Raw genomic sequence first — 25,538 nt, 5'->3', positions numbered from 1 at the left:
TGTGTGAGTAAAAAAGTGTATGGAAATACGTATAATATTATTTAAAAACTGAAAACATATTACTAAAATACTCTACCAAACACGCCCTTAATCATCCAAAATTGTACTACAAGTTACAGTTACAGAGCAACAAACGCACTCTTTAACCACAACCATGTCTGAATTTATTACGTTTACGGGGCTGAACATATAAAACAACAGGTTCCGGATCTCATTGTCTTGTGTATGCCCTAGCATTGGTCAGGCAAGGAAAATCTAACAGGTAGATTAGACACCATTACTATAGAAGAAATTCATTACCTATATCCCAATGACTTGCACCAATAGGTTCCAAAGATCTGTCTCTCCATTCCAGCTCGCCAGGTAAATGTGAGGGTCACTTTAGGAGCAAACATCAACTTTGGCAATCGTCATGTATACTTTCCCATCTCCCGCAGCAACCCAATTCTCAACACCACCAGAAATTTCATATGATTTTAGGGATAAAACATCCATGCATACATACAATAAGAACCTCGTTTCTGACCAATTTAGCATGGTAAAAGATAACCCCGATTCGTGGCAACATAAAGGGAATCTTCACATGTGAAATGTAAACAACGGACATATTCACTTTTGCTGCAACAGGAAGGGGCCAACAATGTCAGTACATTAGACAGTAACAAAAATGACAAATAAGTGAATAACAAATACCAGTAATTAAAAAATAAAAAATAAAAGAAGCAAGAAAAGATTAAAATCTCTAAGGCTGTTGGGTGTCTGAAGTTTATGAATCCCCATTGTTGGCGGTGAGATGCCCCCACAAACAATCCAGTTAAATGTTTAGAAGTTGTGAATATCTTTAAAGCAAAAATTCAATAGTATTTATGTTATATAGAAATAACGTCTTAAAAACACAATTTTAGTTTTACATATCAGTTTGGATATCTGTAATATAGGAATGACCTCTTCAAATAGTATTCATGTTATAGAGAAATCGTGTCTTAAAAGCACTATTTTGATTCTACTAATCAGTTTAGATATCTCTAAGGCAAAAAATTCAAATATTATTCATTTTATACCAAAATTGTATTAGAAACAATATTTCAGTTTATATATCACACATCCAAATCTTTAAGATTTGGATATCTCTAATGCGAAAATTAAATAATATTCATTTTATACCAAAATTGTGTATTAGAAACACTATTTCAGTTCACATATGAGTTTGGATATCAGACATCCAACTTTAAAGCAAAAATTCAATCTTATTCATGTTATATAGAAATTGTGTCTAAAAAGCACGACTTTAGTTTTACATCTCAATTTTGATACCAGACATCCAAACCCTTAAAGCTTAGATTTCTTAAGGCAAAAATTCATGGAATTCATGCTATACAGAATCATGTCTTAGAAACACTATTTTAATTCTACATATCAGTTTGGAATTTGATATCAAGCATCCAAAGGCTTGGATATCTCTAACACAAAAATTCAATACTATTCATTTTATGCCAAAATCATGTCTTAGAAACACTATTTCAGTCACATAAGAGTTTGGATATCACACATCCATCTTTAAGGCAAAAATACAATCTTATGTTATATAGAAATCAAGTCTTGAAAACACAATTTCAATTCTACATACTAGTTTGGATATTAGACATTCAAATCATTAAGGTTTGGATATCTATAAGGCAAAAATTCATATAAATTCATGTTATATAGAAATCATGTCTTAGAGACATTATTTCAACTTTATATATCAGTTTGGATATCTTTAAGGCAAATATTCGATAGTATTCATGTTATACAGAAATTGTGTCTTAGAAATACTATGGGGGGAGTCCGAGGTCACTGGCCATGTTAGGCCCATTCCGAGGAGCATGCAAGCGAAATTGATGGTCAGCTTGATCCAAGGGAGCTAAGATTGCTCGAAAGAAGAGTTTTTGTGGCTGAAGAGCTAGGTAGCATGAGGATGACCCTTGGGTGCAATCCACCCAAAGAAAACAGGATGAAGGCCAGGCCAAAATGGGGTGTAGAAGCCGAGGGAGGCTACAGTGACCAACGTGGGCAGGGGAGAAGGGAAGCTTCTGAGGGAAGCATCCATCACCTCCGCATTGAATGCACTGCAACAATCATGCCAGCCACATTAATAGCTGAATGACATTTGAACAGTGCAAAGACAACCTGTATTTCACTCTGCACATCCTCCAAAGGGAGGATGGGACAAGTATCTTAAGGAAGACCAACCACCCTCCATGTGGAGGGTTAGGATGAAAATCATATCATTATAAAAGGGGGAAGAATCCCAATGAACAGGGATCGAAATCTAGAAATTAGAGAGAGAATCACTCTTAAACTTGTAATGCCCCAAGTGTAACAAGGCTACTTGGCCATTCCAAGGAAACAAGAATACACTCCTTTTGTCTTTGATTAACCTTGTGAAATCTAGCTTTACTACCTGGATTCATTTCTTGTTTTGATACATTAGGTAAGAAGCCGAAGTTGTGGTCCACTTACCCATCTCTACAAATTAATTGTAGTGGGCTATGACCCAAACCCAACCTCCTATTTGGTCACGGTTTTTCCCCATGCAAATACTATTTTGGCTATGCTAATCAGTTTGGATATCAGATATGCAAACCTATCTCTAAGGAAAAAATTTAAATAGTATTCAATTTATATTATTATACATATCAATTTTGATATTAGACATCCAAACCTTTAAGTTTGGATATCACACATTTACCTTTAAGACATGATTTCTTAAGACACATTATGCTAAGAAGTAAGTAAACTGCCCAAGATTCAAGATCATTGTAATCTTTTGAATACCCGCTGTGGCACTTTTTAAAGTTAATGGAAAATTAGGTATTTGGTAACCAAATTTAGATTTCCTTTAACTGTAAAAACAAAGCAAAATAATGCAATATCTACCGTGTTTGGGATGAAAGGAATGCTAGATTACATGGGGGTGGGGGAGGAGGTAGCTGATCTAAAAAATTGTCAGGATATTAGGGGAGAGTCGCTAGGTGTTAGAATGGTAAAAAAGACAATCCAAAACAGGATTCTGTGCAGCATGTGGAGGAATAAAATCATTATTCGTGACTGTTGCTAATAGAGACAATTCAAATCTAAGATAGTAAAGTGCTTGATAATTACCCCCGCTTAATATTATATTTAACCAAAAACCACCATGTGAACTATGACAATCCCGTATATACGGAGCATGAAGACAATTGACACCAGATTGGTAAAAATTATTTAGAATATGTAAAGGTCTTATTTTACATTTCTCAGATGGGGAGTCATCTGAATTCACTTCTGACTGAAGGGAAGTAGCGGCTTAAGAACAAGCTGCAGCACTATTTTCAGAATCACTTATTAACAACTATGTTCATTTGGCAACATTGTTTAGCATTTTGTAAATTTTTACAAAATGAGGTAGCCTGGATGGCAAGCCACAAAGTAAGCAAGCCCAGCCCACAATAGACTTTAATTTTACTTTGTCCGCTGGGGCTATATTGATTAAATTCCATATGGTTTTGAACAAAATCCAATATGACCGTCATTGATTGGCTAGGTGAGTGAGTTGGATACGTGAATCCAAGCCAAAACCTCATCAACCAATCAGGCAAAGGATGATGATCCACAAGGATAGGATCTGTGGACCTCACCAGACGAGAAACTTCAGTATGCCACATTCATTCAAGTAAACACCCAACTTTCTTGTATCACCCACTACTATCCTCACTCCAAAGGCTTAACAATTCATGGCAACCATGGCTCTCTCATCTACATTCACAGGCAAGGTGGTTCCTTTGAACACCAACAGAGTTATCAACTGCCCGTAGCAATGCTGGCAGAGTTTCAATGAGGAAGACAGCAGGAAAGCCAGCTGCTTCCTCTGGGAGTCCATGGTATGGCCCTGATCGCGTCAAATACCTTGGACCGTTCTTTGGTGAGCCTCCATCTTACTTAACAGGTGAATTCCCCAGTGACTATGGATGGGACACTGCAGAGCTATCAGCAGACCCGGAAACTTTCGCCAAGAACCGGGAGCTTGAGGTTATTCATTGCAGGTGGGCAACGCTTGGTGCTCTAGGATGTCTTCCCAGAGCTTCTTGCAAGGAATGGAGTGAAGTTTGGTGAAGCAGTATGGTTCAAAGCTGGTGCTCAAGTCTTCAGTGAGGGTGGTCTTGACTACCTTGGAAATCCAAGCCTAATTCATGCTCAGAGCATTTTAGCCATTTGGGCTACACAGGTTATTCTCATGGGTGCTGTTGAGGGTTACCGCATTGCTGGGGGACCTATGGTGAGGTCACTGACCCTCTATACCCAGGTGGCAGCTTTGATCCTTTGGGGCTTGCTGATGATCCAGAGGCATTTGCCGAGCTTAAGGTGAAGGAAATTAAGAATGGCCGCCTCCATGTTTGGGTTTTTTGAGCAGGCCATTGTCACTGGAAAGGGGCCTTTGGAGAACCTTGCTGATCATCTTGCTGACCCAGTGAACAACATTGCCTGGGCTTATGCCACAAGCTTTGTCCCTGGAAAGTGAGGAAACCAACTCATGAACAAAAATTGAATTTGCTAACTAGTGTTTTGCCTACATGTAACAAAAGCTTGGACAAATATGTAATCAATTAATCAAATTTAATTATCCAAAATTGTACAAGTTACTGTTACAGAGCTACACAGCTCAGATTTGCACAACTTAACCTGGTATCCTAAAATTGATAGCCCAATACATAATTGAGGTGGTTATTGCCTTTCCTAGGAAGTGAGGCCTTGTTGCTTCCTAGCTGAGCCGGTCACTTGCAACCAAAAAAATGGTTTCTTAAGGGGCAGGAAACTGTACTTAATCTCAGCTGCAGATCTCATACTTGCAAGTCGACCTACATGAACTATGGTTGACCAAGATGGCTATTGAGGACCCTTCTTACAATAGGTTGTCAGACCATTGGCAAGAGTGATAAATCATTTGCAGTAACAAGGTGATGCTTAAACGATTGCAGTAATGAACCTCATGTCAAAAAATTTCATGTAAACTGGCAAAAAAATTCATGAAAAACTTCATTCTCCCCCGTCCATTTCACAGATTCCAGAAAACTCAACAATCTGCATCCCTCTTCCAGCAACAGCAATCTGATAATTGTTTCTGGAAAAGACACGAAACCCAGTAAATGAAAAGGCAAATAACTAACCAGAATCTTTATCATAGAATGTTGAATAATTTCCCTGAAAAGAGACTCCATGAATGTTAGATCTACTTGAGATGCTTTACTCACCTGCCACAGGCTCTAGCATCCAATGCTTCTGGCTCTGGCACACTAATGACTAAACAACCATGCTCAGTTAATTTTCCGTGTTTTTCAAAACTCCAGCATCTGACACGCTGATCAAGACCAGTAGAGAACACCCAACAGCCATCCGTCCAAACACCTTCATAAACGAAAAATCAATTTTAATGCTTTAGTATTCAGAATTCCTCAACAAAAGACATGCCCAGAAGTTCTGAAAGGTTACTATCTCCCTTTGGTTCATAACCAATCAATCTTTTGAATTCATGTCCTAGCATTTAAATCAAACTAGAAAAAGACAATTATAAAAGCATTGATATCTCTCAACATGATTTATACTAATAAAATATTTCAGAATATTGAGTTGACAGTCATTAAGCGTTCAAAAAATCAGAAGCACTAAGGAAGAAAGGAATATTCTTAGCAAGTTATGTTGATTTATAAAAAAGTTTCTTTTTTTGATAGCAAGGATATTTGAAGGAATCCAAACACAAAAATATTCAACCACTTCAGCTCATTTTCATACAGAAAAGATCTTTACCAGTATTGAAAATTCAAGCTTAAGAAATTGTTGTTTTACCTTTTATGGCAGAGCTGTGAGCTGATGCAATTTTCTCATGATATAAGAATTTGATGGCATAATTCTTGTTCTGGTTTTCTCCATAAGTAACAAAAGGCCTTGTAATTTCAGGTCCACTAATTGAATTTCTGATGTCTGGTGTCACAAACTCATCATCTGTGACTGTTGCTAATAGAAACAATTCAAATCTAAGATAGTTAAGAGCTTGATCATCACCCCCACTTATTATATTGAACAAAAAACCACCGAGAGAACTTTGACAATCTTTTATATCTGAAACATGAAGACAATTAACACCAGATAGGTGAACATTATTTAGAACATGTAAAGGCCTTATTTCATATATCTCAGATGAGGAGTCATCTGTATTCACTTCTGACTGAAGGGAAGCAGTGGCTTGAGAACAAGCTGGAGCACTACTTTCAGAATCATGGTGAACATTATTTAGAACATGCGAAGGCCTTATTTCACATGTCTCAGATGAGGAGTCATCTGTATTCACTTCTAACTGAAGGGAGGTAGTGGCTTGAGAACAAGCTGCAGCACTACTTTCAGAATCATTTATTAGCAATTCTGTTCTACTTGCAACATGGTTTAGCTTATTGTGATCTGTTCCGTCTCCACCTTTCGTTGTAACTAAACCACTGCCTACTCTTCTCTTAGATAGACTACTGCTTAATGATCTCCACCATCGCCCCCCCTGACTTCCCCTCCCTGTGCGTGGCCGTTTCTGACAATCAATGAACTTTTCTACATGAAGAGTCGACACCCGCAGCATAAAAGCTTCAATACTCCCAGTCAAATCCCAGAAGGCAATACTACCATCAGTAGCTCCACTAATCACAATATACACTTTTCCTTTCTGAATGCTTTCTGTGAATAAAATTTATGAGTAAAGACTCAATACCTCCAGATGGTACTGGAAGCACCAGCATGCAAAAATTTAAGACATAAATCAGAAATGTTCTCTGAAGCATGGATTAAATCTCCAATGACATTAGTAAAAGAATTTAGCATTGCGACTAAAAGTTCAACTTAGTTGATCAATACTGCTGATTTTTAATAAGTTCATTGTAACTGAGACAGGAAAAAGGTTAACAAAAGGAGAAAATAATTAACTAATGAGATGAGGTGGGATTGGAGAAATCTTCGGTTTCATAATGCATTTCCATCAGAGTTTGATGGACAATATCTGCACAACTTCCATTATATTTTAGATTCAGATGCAGAGTCAAATAACAGACTAACCTTCAGAAGGAAGACATATTGGGACAATGACATGCTGCAATGCCAAAACTGGTGATGATAGAGGAGCCAACAGAGCAACATCAAACCTGCAATAATGTGAAAGGGGAAAAAAAGAAAAGAAGAATGAAAAGCACATGAGGAGACATGCAAGAGAGGGCAAAAAAATCATTAGGTGACAAGACAGTGGTGACTTGATAAATACCATAAACGATAGGGCAAGATTAGAGCCCTCAGCGCAAGTGTTGCATCTGAACAAGCAACAACAACAAAGCAGACAGTTAACCTGAAAAAAAGAAAGAAAGAAAAAAAAAAGGTTCATTTCATATGTTCATTGTATTATTGATCTTGTAAGAGTTCTTATGGGCATGCAGCTGGTATACTCCATTTTCCCATTTTACTCGGTAAAATTTCATATTAATTCAATTCAATTTACTTAAAATAAAATAAAGTAATTTTTTTTATTAAATAAAATTTTAAAAAATAAAATAAAAAATCAGAAAAGATATTAGTTATTTCCTCTCACCTGGAACCAGCATATTTAACAAGAAAAGCAGTGACAGCCATGTATCTCCAATCATCTTCATATTTATCTCCAAGGCAAGGCTTTATGTCCATCTTCCCCTTCCCTTGAAAATGTGATATTGCATCAACTTTTGTACTAGAAACATTTTCTGCTGCACCAACTAATTTTTCAGCGTCTTCTGGATATTTATGAGAGCTTGAATACTTGGCTGGCATGTCAGTAGAAAGCCACTGAAATGACATTGATGAGGACACTCCTGATGAAGGCTTATTGCTACTTCCAATTTCACTATATTGCTGATCAGCAAGTGCTTCTTCCTTGTCTAACCTCCTATTTCTTAGTAACCAAGAAGTCAAGACCCGCTTTGCACCAACTGAAATCAGTAAAAATGGATTCTCTCCATTATCCGTGTCAACGACTTGTCTGTTCCTCCCATCGGATATGGTGTTCGCTTCTGATGCAAATACGTGTATCTCTGACACACAGCATATTGATCTTACAGCTGATCCACTAACATGCTCCCCAAGCAATTTTGATGCAGACCAATTCTCAACACCTGGTGTATACCTAAACAAATCATAACATAGTTAGGAGATTGCCCGGCTAAGTAAATCCACCATATCAATTCCTAAGTTTTGTAATGAGCTAATAAGAGGACTTTTATCCATTTGTTTTTTAAGGAAAGAAAAGGGAGTGAGAAAAGGAGGGGGGGAGGGGGGTTTGGCGCACTTAGGTCCATTGGCATCATCGGCTAAAGTAGAGCAGAAACTTTCATATACATTGAATCCTCTTTCCTCCTTCCTCCTTGATGGTCAAGTCATTATCTAAATGTGAAATGAGTGTTTCCATACCTAGTCAACCTGACAGTTCCATCTTCACAGCCAGTTGCAATCCAACTAAATCTAGAATAAAGGTTGTGCTTCCCATTAGCTCTGAGTTGCAAATTTTCAGATACAAAGCATATGGAATGCATCTCTCTCCCATGGAATTGCACATGCAAATTCCTGGGGATTATTTTCCCCTCCCCATCAAGTATCCAATTTCTATGAATATAGATCATTTCATCCTGAAAAACAATAAACAAGAAAAATATAAAATGTAAAAAAATATAGTGGAAATATCTAACATTGGAATTATAGAAACTTAGTGCTGGCTTATTGTTTAACATTGATAGTCTCCAGTGAAGACTTGATACTTTAAACAAAAAATAAGCTTACTGCAGAAGTATACTCTGTAAAATCATAAGAAAATCTTTTGAGAAGAGAAAATGAAGAAGATAAGAAAAGACAATAACTCGTATTCAAAATTAGCTTATTTCTAGTGGCTTAATTTGCAACAACAAAAAAAAAACTGGGAAAGTTGTATCTAGAAAAAGTGAATCTTTAAAAAATCTATACACACATGCTTCAGCGCTGTGGGTTTTCAGAGAAATGGAGAAAATGGATAATGTGTTGCATCTCTACTATTAAATTCTCCATTCTGATCAATGGTAGACCTTCTGATTTCTTTGGTAGTTCTAGGGGGATTCGGCAAGGGTACCCCTTGTCTCCATTGCTATTTGATATTGTTATGGAGGGTTTGAGTCGTATGTTGGATGTGGCTGCTACTACTAGTCAGTTCTCAGGCTTCTCTGTAGGTAATACGGCTGGTAACTCGGTGATGGTGTCTCACCTTTTATTTGCTGATGACACTCTTATTTTTTGTGATGCTGATCCTACGTAAATAGCTAGTTTGAGAGCAATTCTGGCTAGATTTGAGGAGGTCTTAGGTTTAAGGATTAACTTGGGGAAATCTGAGTTGGTTCCTATAGGAGTGGTGCATAATATGGATGCTCTGGTGGGGATGTTGGCTTGTAGACAACCCTCTCTTCCATTGAGATATTTGGGGCTACCGTTAGGAGCTAAATTTAAGGAGTTGTCAATTTGGAATCCTATTTTGGAGAAGATAGAAAGGAGATTAGCAGGGCGGAAGAGGTTGTATCTACCTAAGGGGGGTAAGGTAACTCTTATTAAAAATACTCTTTCCTCCTTACCCACATACTTCCTTCCCCTTTTGCCTTTACCTGGGAAGGTGACAAATCGTATGGAGAAGTTACAACAAGATTTTATGTGGAGTGGTATTAGTGGTGATTCTAAATTACACTTAGTCAATTGGGCTCAGGTTTGTAAGCCACTGCAGGTTGGAGGGTTGGGTATTAGATGATTGAGGAGTTTTAATTCTGCCTTGTTAGGAAAATGGTTATGGAGGTATGGCATGGAGACCAATGCTCTATGGAGGAGGGTTATTGAGGTGAAATATGGGAATGATTGGGGTGGTTGGTGCATGAAAAAGGTGACCAGTGCTTATGGTGTTAGCTTGTGGAGACATATTAGGAGTGGTTGGATGAGTTTTTCTAAACTCCTTCTGTATGATGTGGGGGATGGTACTAGAGTGAAGTTTTGGAAGCATGTGTGGTGTGGAGATCGTACTCTCCAAGAGGCTTTTCCGGAACTTTATTGTATTAGTAGGACAAAGGATTCTTTAGTAGCGGAGGTTATGTGTTGGTCTGGTGGGAGAATTCATTGGGATGCTAAATTTCGTCGTCCTCCACAAGATTGGGAACAAGAATCCCTTGCTCTGTTTATGGATATGGTATACTCTTCGACGGTACGGGGATAGGGTCCGGATTGGGTTTGTTGGATGCTAGCAAGGAGTAGAGGTTTTGAGGTTAGAGGATTCTATCTTTCTTTCTACCCTTCTACCCTCTTATCCTTCCCTTGGAGAATGATTTGGAATTCGAAGGTTCCTCCAAGGGTAGCTTTCTTTTCATGGTCTGCTTCCTTAGGTAAGATTTTAACAACAGATAACCTTCGCAAATAACGTGTGCTAATTCTTGATTGGTGCTATATGTGTAAGAATTGTGGGGAGTCAGAAGATCATCTTCTTCTTCATTGTCCCATTGCTTGTGAGTTGTGGTCGTTGGTGTTTTGTTTGTTTGGAATTCATTGGGTTATGCCTCAGAAGGTTATTGAATTGTTTGAGTCTTGGCAAGGTAGGTTTGGACGACATAGAAATATAGAGTTGTGGAGAATTGTGCCTCATTGCTTATTATGGTGTATTTGGCGCGAAAGAAATGTCAGAAACTTTGAGGGATGTGAACGCTCTATGTTAGAGATTAAGTCTTTTTTTTTTACACTCTCCTTCACTGGAATGTAGTCTTTTGTCATTTTTCTTGTTCTTCTCTTCCTGTTTTACTTGGTCGTTGTAGTCTTGGTTATTGATTTATGCCCCCATGGTACATTCCCAATGTACTCGGGTTGGCTGTTTTTTGTTTTTTAATAAAATTTTTGTTACTTATCAAAAAAAAAAAAAAAAAAAGATATCTGACTCAAGAAATCGAGAAGTTTCACTACGCCAACCTTTGCCAGACCTTTTGGTCTTAACTGGAGATCAAAATATACAGAGGCCAACCAGTTGCAAACACCATTCCAAATAGTTCCACTTGAATTGGGACAACAAAAGAAATCTGAGCTAAAGAATATTCCCAATTCTTCCTTTAAAAATGCTGTAAAATTGATAGGAAATCAAGCCAAAGCACCAAATTAACCCTTAAAATCAATTCAATTTGGTTTGTTTTGATTGCACCTAGTCTTTTTTTTTTTAATTAACCTTTCTAAAGAACCCTTTGGACTCGCCTCTAGTCGATTGCACCGAGTCTTTCACTCTTCAAGATTTGGATGCAGGCCTAGAAAAATTTTACCCATGTGGCTCTTACACAGTTCATATTCAATCTGATTGGAATCCTAATTATTTTGGCAACATCTATGCTAATGGTCCAGGAGAATAATTTTGAATGTATATATAGGACCACTGGTCAGCATTGTCTGCCTGCATTGCTTCTCTAACTGTGAAGTGTAGGTGTAACATGTCAAGTAGAAGACTCAGTTACCTATGATTTGTTTATAAAAATAAAAATAAAAATAAAAAAATAAATAAAAAAAAAATCACCAAAGAAGCGTTTGGGCAAACCTTGACATATGCAAAGCAGTTCTTCATCTCTGGTACATCACCAAGATAATAAGAATGAGGACGCCGCCATCCACCACATGGTATTTGCACAACCTACACCATTATGCCCTCTTAGGCACTAAATAAAATAACTTAGGCAACATTTGTATTACTTTGGTGGTGGGGGAGAGAGAGAGTACCTTTGTCTCAGTTATCAAGTTCCATATTATAAAATCTACTGATGCAAAACCAGCTGCATAGCGACCACTTGCCAAATCATCAACAGAGTCATTATCTTCAGATACAGATTGAATCAAACTCAATTCTTTCACTTGTTTCATCCCTATAAATTCCAAGTGTTTCTGATCTCTGTCATATTCCAAATAGCATATGCACCCATCTCCTCCAGTCTAAACAAAAAACAAAATAGCACAAGAAAAAACAAGCAAATCAATTCCCCAAATACACAGAAATTTTGTTTTGCATACTTGAAAGCTTGATTATTGGCCATACTGAACATATTTCAATCTGATTGGAGCTTAATCTAGCAAATGAAACACTGGACACACTTGATATCCCATGTACTCCCTTAAAATAATTTATTGGGGACATCTTCTCTTCTGAGGCAACCGATGTATTCAGCAATAGGCTTTTCAACAATGGGAATAGCACCAAATTACCACGTAAGTCCCCACACACCAGAACCTGCAAAATTGAACTCCAATGTGAATCAAGACAATGGCTTAGATATAATATCAAAGTGCAGAATCTTCTTTTAACTTGAGAAGTTCGTATAACTACATCCGGAAAAAACTAAAGGGGGGGGGAAAAACTCTTTTCTCAGTATATTTCAAAAACAACAATTTATTCTACTTTTATCAAATTGTACTGTTAGATAGGTATGTGTGCATGCACATGTATTTGTGGGCGTGTGTGTATGTGAGAGAGAGAGAGGGTAGAATATTTGTATAACACTATTATAACATTAAAATTTGGGAGTATGTACTCAGGCTTTGTTAGGTGTATATACTCGGTCCTTTCCTTGGAGAAGTATTTGGAAGCAAAAGGTTCCTTCCAAAGTTGCATTTTTTGTTTGGACTGCAGCTTTGGGAACCATTTTGACTATTGATAATTTACGTAAGAAGAAGGTGTTGATTTTAGATTGGTGTTATATGTGCAAAAGTAATGCAGAATCAGTAGATCATCTTTTACTACATTGTCCTATTGTTTTTGAGTTGTGGTTTGTGGTGTTCACCTTGTTTGGTATCTACTGGGCAATGCCAAAGACTGGTTGAGCTCCTTGCATGTTGGCAAGGAAACTTTGGTCATCATTGTAATGGTGTTATCTGGATGGCTATCCCTCATTGTTTGATGTGGTGCATTTGGCAAGAGAGAAACAACCGGTGTTTTGAAGATTCTGAAAGGAGTATAGCCGATTTAAAACTATTCTTTTTTTAAAATCTATCAGATTAGATGTCAATCATAGGAAGTCATTCTATTTTTTTCGGTCTACGATTTGGTGAATGCTTGTAATTTATGTACTTGATTGTTTTGGTCCCCTGCAGTATACTTACTGTACACTTGGATGACTTCTTTTTAAGACTATGAATAAAATTTTCTTTACTTATCAAAAAAATAAAAAATAAAAAATAAAACTTGGAGAAAGCAGGACAGGAAGAACAAGGAGAAATGAAACGACAACCAGACCAACAAAAGAGTGGCTACAATGTGTTAAAATGATATACCAATTTAAGCTGACATAAGTTATTCCAGATATGATCAATCACATTGGAAAAAATTTAATCTTGGCAAAAAGTTGATACTCCAGTTTGAACAGGACATCAACTGAGTAGAACCACCCCCCAAGGAAAAGAGTAAAAACTCATTTTAGAGCCATAGAACAAATACCCTGATCCAAACAACATTATAAAGAATATAAAATATGGAAAACACATACCTCTTCCTCAAAAGATGCATCCAAACACAATATTCTTATTCCAAAACATGATGCAAATTCCCCAATTAGAGACACATTATAATGCCCTGCAGAGCTGTGAGAAACTGATGGTGAAGGATCGTATAACCCCCACAGCTTCAACGTTCCTTTAGGATCAGTGGTGAAGATGTACCTAAAATGTAGAACCACAGACTGGTGCTCTTTCAATACATCCTACTTTTAATCAAGAAAGCAAGATGACTAAGAGACCTATTAATTAATAACAGTATAAGCACGGTGCCATGCATAGAGCAATGTTGTGTGAGATATGTCATTTGATAGAGCAATATGAAAAGCTACACTTACCCAGGATAAAAGAGAACTTGGTCACCATTCAGATAACCCAACTATTTATTCTATGATGTTCTTTCTTTTCAACATTAGCGGAAGATTTAAAAATAAGGAACAACAAAACAAACAATAACTAAACTACACACTCACTCTTTAACCAACAACCATGTCTGAATTTATTATGTTTATGGGGCTGAACATATGAAACAACAGGTTCCAGATTTCATCATCTTGTGCATATCCATGCACAGGTCAGGTAAGGAAAATCTAACAGATAGATTAGACACCATTACTATAGAAGGAATTCAGTACCTATATCCCAATGACTTGCACCAATAAGTTCCTAAGAGCTGTCTCTCCATTCCAGCTTGCCAGCTAAATGTGAGGCTCACTTTAGGAGCAGAAACATCACTAAGAACTTTGACAATTGTCATGTATCCTTTACCATCTCCCACAGCAAGCCAATCCTCAACACCACCAGAAAGCTCAGATGATTTTAGGGATAAAATATCCATACATACAATAGGAACCTCGTTACTGACTTGGACAAGTTCAGTCCATTTTACATCCCTGGTTTTGGATAATTTAGCATGGTAAAGATAACCCTGATTCGTGGCAACATAAAGGGAATCTTCACATGTGAAATGTAAACAACGGACATATTCACTTTTGCTGCAACAAGGGACCAACAATGTCAGTACATTAGACAGTAACAAAAATGACAAATAACAAATACCAGTAACAAAAAAGCAAGAAGATTAAAAACTCTAAGGCTGTTGGGTGTCTGAAGTTTATGAACCACCATTGTTGGGTTCCACAATGAGATACCCTAACAAACCATCCAGATAAATGTTTATCATCATCATTGTTATGATACACCACATTTTCCTAAAATAAAACAAACACCAGATGGCTAGGACCAACAAATTAGTGCAACCCCTCTCCCAAGGTGTGTGGGGGATGCAGGACAAAAGTATTATCATTATTATTATTATTTTGATAAGTAAAGAAACAGGACAAAAGTATTATTATGGAGAACTAAATCACATTTCCAATTAATTTACACAAGGTTACTTCAAGACCAAGACTATATGCTTCCTCGTCTACATTAAGGATCCTTAGAGTTTTAAGAATAGTAAGACATCCTAAGAAACTACTGATATTAAGAAGTGCTACCTGTCCATTAGTCCATTATGCTCTGATGAAGCAGGGATACGAGCAGTGAATATCTCTGTTCTGTCAATAAACTCTTTTACCTCAGCACGTCCATCTGAGCCCTTAGACCAAAAACCATGCAGCTGATGCACTTTAATTGCAGAATCAAATCCAGCAGTAATGAGAAGCGAAGAGTTCGCATCATACAAACAACGCCAAATGCCCCTTCCTCTGTACATTAACCCAAGAGAGGTGCACATGTTTATTATTACATTTAGTTAAAAAATAAATAAAAAACAAGAAAAAAGTTTTTATAATTACAACACAACACGAATATAACATATATTAATTAGATATAGATTTTCTAATGACCTTGGGTCAATTTGCACCTGCTAGTGTCCTCAAAATGGATGGGGTTCAACCCCCCACACCCAACTTAATGTAGCAAATTTTTTTTTTGATAGGTAATAACAAATTTATTGATATGTGTGTTCTGTATGAGAATTACATAATAGAGTGAAGAAGGTAGGGGTAATAACTGTCATAAACTCATGCCGGCCTAAAATTTCAAGGAGAGAATCACAATATCAGTGTTGGTTCTTGGGTGTCACTCCTTTTCCTAAAGAGTCACTTTACAAGTTAATGCTTGTCCCACATGATGCACATTTATTATTATTACCCCTTCGAAACAGAATGGCGCAACACTTTTTTGGGAACTTCGAACATGTGTTTGCCCTTATTCAGTTTAAAGTTAAAAATTAACATTCTACTAGGAAAAATGAATTTTAGGTGGAATAACCAATCATGAAGTATAAGCTAGAGCTTGAGGTCCGCTATAAGGTTTAAATCAAGGTTGTCAACAAACAGCAAGTCCATAAGATCCTAGAACAATTACAAATAGATAATTCTTAAGGGGATCATTTTACTTTTACATCTAGCACCTGGATCATCAGTTATAATACCAAACAAGTTACAGTTCTAAGTACTTATATAAAAAATAAAAATAAAAAAGTTACAGTTTTAAAGTCACAGAACATAAAATTTTAAGGAATTAATAATCCTCAATGCTCAGGAAAAATAAAAATAAAGAAGAAGAAGAAGAAGAAGAAGAAGAAAGAAACACAGAGCAACTCACATATGCTCCTTGATCATCAGAAGCTGCTTTCCATCCAATCCCCACATGCGAGATGTGCAATCCTCACCCGCAGTGACAATTAACTGAGACAACTCAGGTATTATAGAATCAGATTCCAGCAGTCCATATGTCATAGAAAAAGCAAGAAATCAACAAACTTCATAAATGTCAGAAATTGCATTTTAGCCCTTTGGAAAAAGAGGAAATGAGTGGCAATCATTGATGGATCAATACCCCTCCCCCATGTCACAGTATGGTGATATTATCCCTGCCCAGAATAACAATAAAAGAAGAGCATTGCAAAAATCACCCTAAAGGCAAAAGCAAACCGCTTATGGTCTTAAAGCCACAAGAACCAAGACACTAAAAGGTTGCAAAAGAAATGTTTAGAAATGACAAGAGGTGTTTTTAGTTAATTACATAAAAATCTGCATAAAATCAAACCAGTATCACATTTCTAATGTTATTCAATCCATCCTGTTAAGGTCATAAAACGTAATACTTGAAGACAATTCTAACCAGGAAAAAAGTGTTGATCTAATAAATTAAACATATTTAAAAGATAATAAGATTAAAGAACAAAAACTATGAAATAATAATAATAATAATCGATTGAGCTGTTCTCAATCACAAAAACGTTATATTGGTTTGACCTTAACCATTAAATGCAATCTATCAATCTTTTTACTACCTGTTTTCATTTGTCTGTATGTCTTTAATCTAAACCAGTCTGACAATAATGCTCAGAAGGACATTTTAGTCACATGCTAAACCAACCCAGCAAGATGATGAAAATAAATTCTATTACGAACTCATAATGAAAACAAATTCTTATTCATTTAACAGTTTACACATGTAAATAATTTTCATACTGAGAAAAAAAATTAAGAACACTTTAAACTAATGTCAATAAACTATTTTCTTTTGTCCTAAGTTGTTAAAAAGAAGACGCAATAAAATGAACAAGGATTTTGTAAAGCTTACAGAATCACTAATACAGCAATCCCAAACTCTAGCATTGTGACCAAACAGCACAACACCATCAAGTTCAGGCACAATAGAATACCCAGGCTTGTCAGAACCATTTCTTTCAGCATGAACCGCCCAAACACGAGCACTGCACAAATCAAGAAACTGGTTATTGTGTGGAATCACTCCTCCAAGAACAAGTATTAACAATTAGAATGGTATTAATGAAGAAACTAATTCACCTACGATCATCAGAGACAGATACCAGATTGGAACCATCAGAGGACCAGGTTATGCGGAAGATTGATCCTTCATGTCCAGCAAGTTTATCCATATGAACAGCTTCAAACTGCTGATAATGAAATAGGACATGGTTGGAAAATGGATAGCTCTGATCAAAATGGTCTTCCACAGGACTCTTCGAAGATGGAGCATTATACTTAGGAACCACCTTCCAAACAAGAATCTGAAAGAATCATTTTTGTTTCAAAGGGTTAGGAATAACATAAAGACCAAGGTCAAAAGCCTCTTTTAAAAACTATAAGGATTACGGTAATTAGCAGATAAGTACGATAGTCTCTAGTAGATGATAAATCAGCTCCACTAACAACATGGGACTAAAATTTTATAATCAGGGAAAGGACTAGTTCCCTTTCCTTTTATCCTTCCTGAAGGAGGAATTCAATCACTGGAGACTCTGTAGACATGCTAGGAGTGACCATAGAATAAGACTTATTAAAAAAGAAAAAAGTGACCATACAATAAGAAAATTAACAATGATAGTATTAGAAAAATTACAATGCTCAATATAAAGATGTTCTTTTATTACTACATTACGAAGTATGTCAATATAAAGATGTTCTTTTATGTCCATGTGTGTGTGTGAGTGAGTTTATTGATGGAATCAAAACCTCAGAGTTGGGTGAGGTTGATGAAGGTTAAAACCATGAAACCATATACATATATAGGTAGAAATCCAGAATCCAAAAGTAACGAAACTGAAAGAAATTCATCATAAGAAGAGATCAGCCACCTCATTAAAAATAGTACCAGATGCAATACGGAGAGCTTCGATATTGTCACCCCATAGCCTCATGGAATAAAGGAGGCACCTCTCTACAGTTCAATGAAAAATTAAGCAAGAAGAGTGGAACAAAACAAATAAAATAAAATATTGAACAAAAGAAAAAGGCAGTTTTGTGCAACTATTTTTGGCTAATTTATGAGGCACCCAGTCCAATATATAATTCACCAATGCAACGAAATATGAAATATGGAATTCCAATAACTAAGTTTATGTGAATCCGTCACTTTGAACACAATTGTAAAAGCCCCCAGCATGGGCAACATTTCAATCAGTGAACCAAATAGAATGAACATCATAATCCTACTAAAACTAACCTGGAGACTGAACTTCAAGAATCACAATAGAATTCAAGATATCCCACACATGGACGGAGTTGTCACTACACCCTATTGCAAGACAATGGCTCCCCTCATTGTAAGAACTCACAAAGCCCTACAAAATCAATCCATAGAGCAAAAGCCAACACAGTAAGGACCAAACATTAATTCCAAAATTAGCCAATCAACTTAGTCTACCCAAAAAAAAAATCAAATTTTTATACCTTCATAAAACAAACATCCAAAACCCAATTGCCAAACTTGGGCAACAAATGCAATAGGTTCAAATTCACAGAAACCTCGGACTGATTTTGAGTACCCAGAAACAATTCAATGACAAGGCTAAAGAGTTTGACTCTGCTTTCACCAAAGACAGCAAGTTGAAAGCCAAGCTTAGAGGAAACAGTTCCTTCCGTACAATCAATGAATAAACAAGTAATGCCATGCACGCGAATCCCATCGAATACGTGAAAGGACCTTAACATCTTTCCTGATTCTAAATCGTAAAGCATGAGTTGTGAACCCGAACCTGTTATATATGAAATAAAGTTTAAATTTTGAAAAAAAAAAAAAAAAGTTATGATCTTGAAGATGAAGAATTGAGTTATGGAATGAGAGATGGTACCAGCGAGGAGAAAAGGGAGAGAAGAGAGGTGGGTTGGGAAGTGGAGGAAACAGAGGGCTGAGATTTCTCCAAGGTACTGACTGCATTGTAAACTCCACTGGGTTCGAGTCTCTTCAGCCATTGATTTACTCATTACTGAGATAACTTATTAGCTCAGCTCAGCTAAAGCCTAAGCAAACAAACAAACCAAAAACTGTGGCTGTGGCTGTTGTTTGTTGCTCTGGTTTTGAAGCTTTGATGAGAGTTAAGGAGGCAAGCTCGGTTTTTTCTTTTTTGGGGTTCAGAGACAGAGGAGAGGAGGGTTTAATGAATAATGGTTTTTTTTTTTAGTAAATAATGAATAATGGGCTAATTCTAGATTGGGCCTTCAAGAAATAGATGCTCTAATAGTTGTTCATACTTTTCTTTTTTTTTCTTTTTTCTTTTTTTAAGAGATTTAACGTGAGTAAAAACTCATGTTTTACCCTTCCTTTCTTTTTTTTATGTATTTCAATATGTCACATTATCTCATCATATATTTAAAAATAAGTATAGTAACACCCAATCAATTTTAATACCCATACATAAATCCAACCAAATTGGAAATTTATTGAGATATTATTTGGTGTGGTAAGACGTATTGAATTTTAAATAAAATACTGATATGACAATCACTTATTAGATAGTGTAAAACATGAATTTTACACCTCATCCTTACCAAATTCGGATTTTTTTATTTATTTTTTATTATAGGTGTTCATACTTTATATTATTGGTATGAGCCTGGAGATAAACAAAATAGGAAAAATACTTTCTTTGTTTTTTTAAGAAAGGAACTACACTCCCAATTCTATATTTTAGACTTTTAGTATAGGAAAAAATTTGGTTTCAAATATGTTTGAAGTTATCTTACTCTAATCTATTACATGGCAATTGAAAAAACAATTTATGTGTAGTTTGGTTACATGACTTTTGTAGGGACGAAATGCCCAGATAAGGATATTGGGCTGTGGGCCGCACTTGAGGACGTCAAATAGCCTGAGGACAAATAATTACTAGTGAAGGCAGGAGGATTATTAGGCCAAGGAAGAGGTCTGGTCATAATGAACAGGTGACATTGTCCAAGGAGTAACCCCTTCTCGACCAACAGAGTGGAAGCCTAAAGTCCAACCACCCATCAAGTACTGGGCAGTAGACAACCGTGATTGGGAGGATAAACTTTAGAAAAAAACGAGTCAACAGAGAATTGAAAAATATCTGGAAAGAAAGCTACTACCAACGCATTGAATGCTCTGCATCTAACCCCCTAGCCGCATTAACGTGGAAGTGATACCTGCACAGTAACTTTCAGCTTTACAGCTACCCACAAAGACTTCAAAAATGTGTTGATGGGACAAGTATCAAGGAGATTAGTAATTTGATCTACACGTGGAGGGCTGAGATGAAAGAGGGGAAGGGAATATAAAAGGGAAAGACTCCATTACAAAGGAAAATGAGGAGAAAACCAGAGAAAAAAAAAAATCATCGTGTAACCAAGAACTTGAATATTTGTTTGTCTAAGAAAAATATATAAGAACATACTTACCTCAGACTCGACCGATGAGTATTTTTCCTTTTCAAATTATTTGTCTTGTTCATTCTAATACCAACTAGCTTATTGTGATCTACATTCTAACTCATTGAACGTTCAGTAACAAGCCCACTCTCTAACAAATTTATTGTTTTGAACTCATTGGGCCATTGTACAAATCTCTTGGGTTGTAAACCAAAACATGTCCTTACAACTTTTTGAATGAATTCTTTAAATAATACATATTAGATAATCTTATAATTTTGTAACGTAATGAGTTTGAAAAGATAAATCTAAACATATTTAGAGTCAAACTTTGTCCTATAGAGAATAGTTTCAAATTAAATTCTAGAGTTTATGAATGGTAAACTTTAAAAATTGTAGTAATCAAAATTTTAATTAAACTCAACTCAAAGTATCCTTGGTTTTACATGATATAGCCTTAGAAGTATAGAAATTTGAGTTAAAACTAGAGAAACAAAAAGATTTAAGTGCTAACAGTCTTGAACTTCAAGGCTTAATTTGAAACCATGTTAGATATTTATATGGACAAAGTTTGGCAACAAATTTGGTTGTAGGTTAAGATTACAACTCCACTTAATATCTTTTTATTAGATGTAAATTTTGACAAATTCACTATTGGGTTACACTTTTTTCTTATATCCTTCATACTTACAAAATTTCTAGAATATCAAAGATTAAGGTATGTCATCAATCAAATGTTTAAATTTTAAGTTTTTGTAATCTAAAATTATGCATAAAAAAATAAGTTTATAAATCGAATAGAAAATTACATTCGATTGACATGAAATTTGACATACGTATTAAGAGTATAACTAATATGCAATTCAAAGATTAGATTTTAAAATATGTAGCCATGTTAATTTTTTTTAAGTGGAGTTGTAGCTTTAGGATACAAACCAAGTTTGTAACAAAACTTTGTACTGTTTAATAAAATAAATAAAAGCTACTTGTGAACTACTATTTGAGTTCAACTGGTAAGATGTTTGCTTAGACTCTTGTAAAAAGTAAATAAAACTATCAAGATTGAAACTTGAGTAGTTAACAAACCAAGTTTAAATTTTGAGAGAGAGAGAAAGAGAGAAGGCTAGCTTTCTTAATAATTAAAAAAAAAAAAAAATAATAAACTTAAGAAAGCTTTACAAAATCCTAAAGTTTGGTATGAAAAAGAGGTTTGGTGAAAAAAACTAATAAAGTAAAATTGCGGTGAGCGTGGATCGAACACGCGACCTTCAGATCTTCAGTCTGACGCTCTCCCAACTGAGCTATCCCCGCTTGACGAAAGAAACATCCTTAACATCTGATACATTTTAATATTCCTTAACTTGTACTATCTCACTCTTTCACCTATTCACGTCTTCTTCTTCTTCTTCTTTATCAATTTATCATTATCCCTGAGCAGAAGCGCTAGTACTCTCTGATTCTGAACACGCATTTATTAACAAAAAGACAAGCACCCGAAAACCCAGATGGGAAAAACCATTTCTTTCAAGGACGAGTTCACTTTCGGTCTGTTCTGTTCCATTCTTACTTGCTTTCTCTTCCTCTTCAAAATCTTTTTATTTTATTTTATTTTTTGTTTATGTATTATATTCATTCTGAGATGTTTGTTTGTTTCATATGAATCCCATTTGCAGAACAAAGGTACGAGGAATCACGTGACATCATTGCCAAGTACCCAAACCGAGTCCCTGTATGTTTTCTTATTTTTCCCAAAACTCATCAATTTCTATTTTGTTGATTCATATTATTTTTGTACCCCACCACCCAAAATATGAACTTTGAATCAGTTTCAATTATAATTCTCTTCCTCTAGATTTTCCAGATTACTCTATCGAAATTTTCTTAAATTCTAACCACATTTAATATTTTCATAATTCCACTAACAATATTCTTAAAATAATAAAATAATATTACAAACAAAATAATTAAGATTATTGTTAGCAGAATGCTACTATAGCAAAATTTAGACTATTAAATCACTTAATAATGGTTAAGATTTAAGGAAATTTATTCAGTAGAGAACCTTAAGAAATCTAGAAGATCCAAATCCCTTGTAGTTGTATATAAATTTGGGAAATGCTAATAGCATCGGGCAATGGTTAACAATCCATTTAAAGAAAGTTTTATGAGAAAAGAAAAAAAATAATATTTTGACAACTTTTTCCATTTCCATTAAAAGTTGTGTCAAAACTTTTCTAAAATAGATTGTTAATCATTGTCCTAAGAGCACCTGTTAACGTGACTCTATAAATTTTTATTGCTAGGATTTAGCTGAGGCCTTGGAACAAGGAGCTAAGAATTATTTCTAGCTTAGTTAAGCAAAAATCTAATTTATATTTAAGCATGAAATTTGGTGTGCCTTGTTCCTAAGAATCCGGTTGTGTTAGTTGTGTTATTCAATACTTCAGGGGCAATGGTCTCTCTTCTCACATGAACCATTGACCCCATTATTATAAATTTAATTAGCAAGACCCATTATTATGTGAGAGGAGGAAGAATTGTTGTGTAAGTAATGAATAATTTCTCATATTTTAGTCTAAGAAGCATCGACAATCCAAAATTACGTTGGACAGCCGGAGACACTGTGCATGTGTGTCTGTATTTTTTTGATAAGTATGTGTGTCCTCAATGTATTGAAAGGAAAAAATATAAATTTTTTATTTAAAAAAGGATTGAATACGTTTTAAAAGATTTTGATGGTTTTGATTTATTTTGTAAACTAAAAATAAACATGAACTATTCTGAAATAAATAAAATATACCTAACTGTATATTAATTAATTAATTTTTGTATCTCCGTTATGTCTAACTTAATTTTTCAAGAATTGTCATGTCCCGTATGGTGTTTCATGTCCATGCTTATTTGTACAGATTCAATTGTCTTTATACAAATAAGGCAATTAACCATTAGCAGTCTGTATGCTTAACTAGTATTCACAAAAGGGTGTGCAGCTGTTTGGCTCAAAGTTTGTGTGTTTGAAAACTTCAAACACAATTAAAATACACTCGCTTCCCCCCAAAGCTTCTTAAAGTGTAGATATAAATTTACCCCTTCTCCAAGTCATTACTTATTGATTATACATTGCAGTTAATTGTGGAAAGGTATTCAAAAAGCAGACTTCCTGAGATGGAAAAGAAAAAGTAAGTTTCAGCTTTGGCTTTGCTTTCTTGAAGTTAATAAGTTTTTTTCTTTTGTTTATATGCATACTGGGATATACTTTGTTTCAACTTTCAAGATAAATCTCCTTAGTGTGTATTTCTATTGGCTTATTTGCTGAAAATAAGTATAAGTACAATTGTAACTAGAAAAAAAAATCAGGCTTTAAATGGCTGTACATAAGCAAAAAGTTAAATAAACTCCTGAAAAAAGCTAAACCAAACACACACTACTTCTAGATTAGAATCTCTGCCTGCTGATGTAGCTAAAACTGATCATGTTTATTAGTGCTTTTGGTTGATTAAGTTGTAGTAGTATTAAAGTATTGGCATGCTTATTCAAATCCCTATTTGCTATTTGTTGTTTGCTTTTAGTGAAAGAGAAAGAACCTTTCATTCTCACGTGTTATCTGGTATCTCAAATCCTTTGGCCTGTTTCCAGACCGGGTCTTACTAGTTCTCAACTTGCAGTATTTTCTTCTATTTGGATACCAGAGAGAGGATTTCAATTTACTGGTCACTAAAATCCAAATATGGAAACCGGAGCATAGGCTTTATAGGAGTACATATTTCAATTTCAGTTTCTTTCCATTTATTAACAGCATGTAGACTAAAATGAACTTGGTTTTTTAGAATGATTTTATGGATATCACATATTGACATACCATTTGTTATCACTGGGCAAGTCATGGAGTCTTGATAGAAGAAGTCAGAGATTTGGGTAAATAAATGAATACTTGTATTTGGAAGGCATGATGAAACCTGTTTTGTTAAAAATGATTTGTCTTTTTCCAAAATTTCTGATCTTATGGGAAACCACCTTAGCATCGCTCGACGAATCAACCACATATTTCTGGGCATTGGAGCACTGGGTTTGATATGGTTATAGGGAAAGGTTGGAATATTCTTCAAGATCGATTGAGTATAACTTAAACTTGTGTTGCCAATTTTTTGTGCTTATACTGATAATTAGTTTAGCATCTCTATGATACCTCTTTCTTTGCTCTTTGGTGATAGATTCCTGGTTCCCCGAGACATGTCCGTGGGGCAATTCATTCACATTCTGAGTGACAGACTTCATCTAGCCCCTGGAAAAGCTCTCTTTGTGTTTGTGAAGAATACCTTACCTCAAACTGGTATAATTTATAAATCCTGTGTTGCTTGCCTTTAATTGAATTTTTTTGCTAGAAGTCTTTTCTGTGTGTGTGTTCTGATTTGCTCTATTATGACTTTGATCTGCAGCAACTTTGATGGACTCTGTTTATGAATCCTTCAAGGATGAGGATGGATTTCTATACATGTGTTACAGCACTGAGAATACCTTCGGCTATGCTACAATTTAGATTTGGGAACACTGAACTCTATACATTGTTGTAATTAAACAGTCGCCGCCCCTCAATGAAGATTATTCTTTAAACTGTACCTGATATAAGATTATTCTTTAAAGCAGCATCTGATGTATCATGTTATGTATGTGTGTGTATGTAGTTTTATGACGTCATTTATTATTTACATTTTAAGAATGTAAAAAATGACAACTTAATTTTGTGCATACAGACCTTTTAATGCTTAGAAATTGCAATTGTTATTCAGTGGAAAGAATCATAAGTTTTGT

At 35.4% G+C, this 25,538-nt stretch overlaps 2 protein-coding genes, 1 non-coding gene and 1 pseudogene across 5 annotated transcripts; 2 read left to right on the top strand and 2 right to left on the bottom strand.

Annotated features, from left to right (window-relative positions):
• The first annotated feature begins 3,326 nt into the window (after positions 1-3,326).
• On the top strand, positions 3,327-4,675 carry LOC115971837 (annotated as a pseudogene).
• Positions 4,621-19,513, bottom strand: LOC115971835. 3 transcript variants are annotated; one of them, XM_031091908.1, is made up of 20 exons: positions 19,196-19,513; positions 18,795-19,099; positions 18,568-18,685; positions 18,200-18,282; positions 17,409-17,632; positions 17,182-17,314; positions 16,198-16,280; positions 15,084-15,293; positions 14,220-14,579; positions 13,578-13,749; positions 12,134-12,325; positions 11,821-12,030; positions 11,642-11,734; positions 8,485-8,699; positions 7,634-8,200; positions 7,313-7,393; positions 7,111-7,196; positions 5,863-6,735; positions 5,271-5,424; positions 4,621-5,140 (listed from the first exon to the last, which is right to left on the bottom strand). In XM_031091908.1, exons 1-20 carry the CDS (start codon positions 19,326-19,328, stop codon positions 5,056-5,058), a joined length of 4,377 nt encoding a protein of 1,458 aa, XP_030947768.1. In that variant the 5' UTR covers positions 19,329-19,513; the 3' UTR covers positions 4,621-5,055. The 3 variants fall into 3 exon arrangements, with proteins under 3 accessions (XP_030947768.1, XP_030947769.1, XP_030947770.1); XM_031091909.1 differs by lacking the exons at positions 18,200-18,282; positions 18,568-18,685; positions 18,795-19,099; positions 19,196-19,513 and having other exon boundaries at positions 17,182-17,331; positions 17,413-17,534; XM_031091910.1 differs by lacking the exons at positions 18,200-18,282; positions 18,568-18,685; positions 18,795-19,099; positions 19,196-19,513 and having other exon boundaries at positions 17,432-17,534.
• Positions 19,514-21,967: 2,454 nt separating this feature from the next.
• Positions 21,968-22,040, bottom strand: TRNAF-GAA. Its single transcript has one exon. It is a non-coding gene; the product is annotated as a tRNA-Phe (tRNA).
• Positions 22,041-22,082: 42 nt separating this feature from the next.
• LOC115969859 (autophagy-related protein 8i-like) lies at positions 22,083-25,396 on the top strand. Its single transcript, XM_031089491.1, has 5 exons — positions 22,083-22,274; positions 22,403-22,458; positions 23,856-23,908; positions 24,941-25,059; positions 25,166-25,396. Exons 1-5 carry the CDS (start codon positions 22,235-22,237, stop codon positions 25,264-25,266), a joined length of 369 nt encoding a protein of 122 aa, XP_030945351.1. The 5' UTR covers positions 22,083-22,234; the 3' UTR covers positions 25,267-25,396.
• Positions 25,397-25,538: the final 142 nt, after the last annotated feature.

Source organism: Quercus lobata, chromosome 12 (assembly GCF_001633185.2).
Source record: "Quercus lobata isolate SW786 chromosome 12, ValleyOak3.0 Primary Assembly, whole genome shotgun sequence".
Lineage (NCBI taxonomy): Eukaryota > Viridiplantae > Streptophyta > Magnoliopsida > Fagales > Fagaceae > Quercus > Quercus lobata.
The sequence above is the reverse complement of the archived record's forward strand: the minus strand, read 5'-3'. Positions and strand labels throughout refer to the sequence as shown.

What these genes read in the sequence shown, in the direction of transcription:
- LOC115969859 (XM_031089491.1), top strand. Translation starts at nt 22,235, where the DNA reads ATGGGAAAAACCATTTCTTTCAAGGACGAGTTCACTTTCG. An exon ending in CAAGGACGAGTTCACTTTCG is followed by an intron (nt 22,275 to 22,402) that starts GTCTGTTCTGTT and finishes TCCCATTTGCAG; the next exon opens with AACAAAGGTACGAGGAATCA. An exon ending in AGTACCCAAACCGAGTCCCT is followed by an intron (nt 22,459 to 23,855) that starts GTATGTTTTCTT and finishes TATACATTGCAG; the next exon opens with TTAATTGTGGAAAGGTATTC.
- LOC115971835 (XM_031091908.1), bottom strand. Translation starts at nt 19,328, where the DNA reads ATGAGTAAATCAATGGCTGAAGAGACTCGAACCCAGTGGAGTTTACAA. An exon ending in CATAATGGACTAATGGACAG is followed by an intron (nt 14,580 to 15,083) that starts GTAGCACTTCTT and finishes CCCTTGTTGCAG; the next exon opens with CAAAAGTGAATATGTCCGTT. An exon ending in ACTTGATAACTGAGACAAAG is followed by an intron (nt 11,735 to 11,820) that starts GTACTCTCTCTC and finishes ATAATGGTGTAG; the next exon opens with GTTGTGCAAATACCATGTGG.